This window comes from Merops nubicus, unplaced genomic scaffold, assembly GCF_000691845.1.
Source record: "Merops nubicus isolate BGI_N331 unplaced genomic scaffold, ASM69184v1 scaffold35340, whole genome shotgun sequence".
In the NCBI taxonomy this organism is placed as follows: domain Eukaryota; kingdom Metazoa; phylum Chordata; class Aves; order Coraciiformes; family Meropidae; genus Merops; species Merops nubicus.
The window spans coordinates 5,307-9,445 of NW_008585445.1; the positions used below are offsets into that span (position 1 = coordinate 5,307).

The window sequence follows — 4,139 nt, forward strand, 5'->3', positions numbered from 1 at the left end:
GGGGAAGAAAAAACCCAGCTCACAGCAGTTGCCTTGGGGCCAGCAGCTGTAGCCAGTTTGTGTGTATCCCACCAGCAGCTACCAGTGTCCTGACTGCCAGACTCTTGCTGCTCTGTGAAGGCATAAGCCAGAACAGGTAAGGTCAAACCCAAGAGTTGTGGTATTAAGTCTGTGATCTTCAAGCATGTAGCAAACTGAAAGCCTGGAAAGGGATGAGCAGTACTAGCTTGTCACATTCATCTTTTACCCTAAAAATGCTGACTCAGGAAAGCAGGCTTGAGGGCTGCAGTTATCTGTGATGTATCACACCTCTGCCTCTTGGTTCCCAGGAGAATTCAAGAGGGTTAGAACTTCAGTAAGCAAGACCTTGAATTGCCCCTCTTCTGTGATTCTGAGAGGAAGCATCACTGCCAAGCACAACCCCTGCAGTGTGTCAGTAACTCAGATGCTGTGAGTGCTACTGGGCTGCCTCTTGCTCTGAATACTGGTGATTCAGTCCCTGACAAGGCTGGGGGAGCAGGGATAATGGTTTTTGCAAGCTGTAGACTTCAGGACAAGCTAGTAGGTTCACAGAGCCCCAGCATGGGTGGGGGTGGAAGGGTCCTCTAGGAATCATCCAATCCCCCAGCACCAGCAGGGTCACCCACAGCAGGGTGCCCAGGATTGTGTCCAGGTGGGTTTGGAATCTCTCCAGGAGGCTCCACAGCCTCTCCAAGCTCTGCCACCTTCACAGCAAAGAAGCTTCTCCTTTTGTTCTGGTGGAAGCTCTTTGATTCCAGTTTGTGCCTGTCACTGGGTACCCAGCCTCTTGCCTCCCACCCTTTAGATATTGATAAGCATTGATCAGACCCCCTCTCTCAGGCTTCTCTTCTCCAGGCTGAACAGCCCCAGGGCTCTCAGCCTTTCCTCAGCAGGGAGATGCTCCAGGCCCCTCAGCTTTCTAGTTCCCTATTGATCACAGTTTCCTGTAGGGCTAAATCAGGAGCCAAACCTGATACTAGAGGGGGAGCAGAAGTGGGACTGCCCCATCTTTTGTCACCTGCCCTTGCTCCACCCCTGCTCTGGGACAATGAGCACACTAACAAAACCTCCAGGAAAAGGGCAAGAGCAGTTATTTGCAGCTTCTTGAATTAAGTTTCTGAAACATCAAAGTTGTTGCAACTAATAGTGTCACAAGCTGCTGTGGTGACAAGAGCAACTGCCCTCAGTAGTGTGTCTTTTGATGCCACCCAGCCCTTGCCAGCTCCCAGGGTACAAGCAGCAGTGTTTTAAATAAGGAAAGGAGAGCAAATGTGCACACCCAGCCTGCAGCAGCAGTTGTGATCTGCTCCCACCTTCCAGCAACAGCAGGCTTAAAAAAACCCCAACAACTTCAGTAATATTTTATTTGTTTTGGCAAAAAAACTAGAGTAACAAACTTTATCTGGGTTCAAGTACAACTTATAAACACCCAAAAGACCTGTTGCCAGCACCACTATTCCCATCAAGCACCCCTACAGGACTGGATTCTCAGTGCTTCCTTAAAGTGTAGAAAGATGTCCAGCACTTATGGTCCTGGAAGGGTCCAACCAAAAAGCCTTAAATCCACTTACTTACAAAAAAAACAAATACCATGGAATGGGGGAAAGCTGAGAGAGCAGCAGCTGTGGAATCACACAGCCCTGACTCCAGGGGAGCCACAGGAGAAGCAAGCCTTGACCTGTTGTTCAGTCAGGGAAGGCAGGACAGCAACAGCAGTGGAAGGGTTCAGACCAATTCTGTACATGATGTTCAACGAGGAGTTGCAAGCAAGAGGATTTAACATGAAAGTCCACTTAATGTCCCTCCATGCCAGGGAAGGTCCCTGAGGACAAGCTGGTGTAAGTGTTACATGCTGTGAAACCAGCCCAGCTAATGGGAGGTTCAACTCAACATGCTCAGGGGATAAAGAAGCTGGTGTTGGGCCTAGGTTTAACCACTCACTTTGGTGATCCTGGCAGCCAGGGGAGGAGAGGGTGGAATGCCCTGACCTGGAGTTCAGAGTGCTCAGCATCAAGTGAGAGGAGTCTGCCCAAGCTCTCTCCAGAGCTGGAGGAGAGGCATCCAGTGCAACAAGTGTGCCTGGAATGGAATTAGGTTGTCTCTGGTCTCCCACATTCCATCACAAAGCCGTGACTGAATTTTAGAAAATAATTGCTTTCCCCCCACCCATCCTCAAACTTGCCCTGTGACAACACTGCTGCAGTAACCTGACTAGCTCTAAGAGAATGCCCAACACTAGGAGCTGCCTGCCTCCCCTTCTCTCCAAGGCACCCTTAAAACAGAAAGAACCAAAGAGGGTGGGGACACGCAGCCTTCAACTGTGATACAAGGAAGTCAGTGATTTTTAGAAAAACATAAATAGAGACTCACTCAACCCATTCAAGTGATCTACCAGTGCTCAGCGGCAAGACCTGGGCCTCTGGGCATTGTGCCAGCTGGAGTACCCCACAGTTCCCTGGGGCTGATCCTTTTCCAGCTCGGGTCTGTCCATTTGTTTCCAGGCTACTGAAGTAAACAGGCAGCTGAAGCTCCTTCCCCAGGACCTGTAAACTCTTCTATGTGCGTAACATGCATCACCTTTTGTGAACAGGACCAATAAATTACAATGTCCAGAAACATCCTCCAGAACCAGTCCCTGTTTTTCTAGAATTCCCAATCATCCACCTCCAGCTGCTCCAGGTTTGACACCAGCCCAAAAATGCCACTGGGATCTTGGGGCCGTGTTCCTTCGAAGTTGGTGATGGGGGTGACGGGGCGCAGGAGCTCGGGGAGTGCTTCGGATGCACGGCGTTTGATCTGCACAGAGGAGAGAACTTGGCTGCTCAAACCCTGCCCCACAGCTGCCCCCACGGAGCAGAACAGGCTGTGGTTAGAGGCAGGCAGTAAGAACACAGCATCATCCTTCCACCTGCACAGAGAGGTGTGCAGGACTTCCAACACGCCACCTTGAGACAAGACACCGTGGGGTCAGGACGCACGCCTCAGGCAGCACCACCCCAGCCCTCAGCTCAGAGCACGCCAGAGAAATCATTCCAGGGGCAGGAGAGCTTCTGCCTCTTCTCCTGCCAGGGCTGGAGCTCACTGACCTGCCACACAGCTGCACAGGTCACCTCAGAACCAGGTTAGGACAGTCTTGCCCCAGTACTGGTTGTGGGTGAAAAACTTCTGGTGTACAGGACTGGCAGATTCACTTACTTATGTGTTTAGATAAGGAAGAGATGGTTTGGAAAGAGCCCATCCACCTCCCAGGAGGATGTGAGGATCACCAGGCTGCACTGCAATTAGTCACTGAAGTATATTAATCTTTTCAGATCACAGAAAATCGAGCAACTAGGCATTCCCACCCTCAGGTTCAGTGACACAGCAAGACAGGAAGCCCAGAAAAGCCACTGTTTAATTTGCAGATCAAATGAGTTCCTTACCTGCTTGAAAAAGGGATGATTAAGCAGAGCGCCTGCGCTTGGCCTGCAGAAGAGAGTTAGAATAAAGTAAGCACACAAGAATATACATCAGTATTTAAAGTCAGGTAGTAGAAGAAACAAGACCAGAGTCATTCCTGCCTCTCATGTCTCAGCTACAGGACATCTCCCTTTGGTAACCAGCAGCACTGTTACATTCATGTGATGCCTTATCATCTCTGGTGGCTGAACAGCAGACATACACAGTGATGGAAACTGGATAAACTGTCTCACAGGAACCCAGTTTCTTTTCCTCACAGGTAGCACCACTCAACCCCCCAAAGAAGGCTGCGAAGTAAATCTATTAAAATCGCTCAAGGTGTTAACACCCTTCTTGCTTGACACACTTGGGCTTCTCAACATGCGGAGCACACCCTCCACTTCCAGAAAGAAAACCTCCAACAACCTCTGCTGGCTCTCAGAGCTGGGTCAGCCCTGGAGTCGTGCAGGCCCTTGAAGCAACAGCTGCCAGGTGGTGGTACCTGAAGTCGGGGTTCCGCTGGAGGCACTGCTCCACGAAGCTGTGGAAGCAGGTGGAGAAGGTGCGCAGGTAGGGGTGCAGGGCGGGCTCCCCGTTGGCCGCGCGCACGTTGCCGGCCGTGCCCTCCCCCATCCCGTAGTTAGCGCTTGAGCGGGAGGTCTTCATGGTCAGCTCGTCAG

At 51.1% G+C, this 4,139-nt stretch overlaps 1 protein-coding gene across 1 annotated transcript in view; it reads right to left on the reverse strand.

The window, feature by feature from the left end:
• Window positions 1–2,664: 2,664 nt before the first annotated feature.
• STRADA (STE20-related kinase adaptor alpha) overlaps window positions 2,665–4,139 on the reverse strand; it is a 9,310-nt gene continuing 7,835 nt past the window's right edge. The window contains exons 9-11 of the mRNA XM_008947521.1: window positions 3,962–4,139; window positions 3,444–3,486; window positions 2,665–2,817 (exon numbers count right to left, since the gene is read on the reverse strand). The exon at window positions 3,962–4,139 is cut by the window's right edge and continues 52 nt beyond it. Coding sequence (XP_008945769.1) covers window positions 2,665–2,817; window positions 3,444–3,486; window positions 3,962–4,139 — 374 coding nt within the window. The remainder of the gene's footprint in view (window positions 2,818–3,443; window positions 3,487–3,961) is intronic.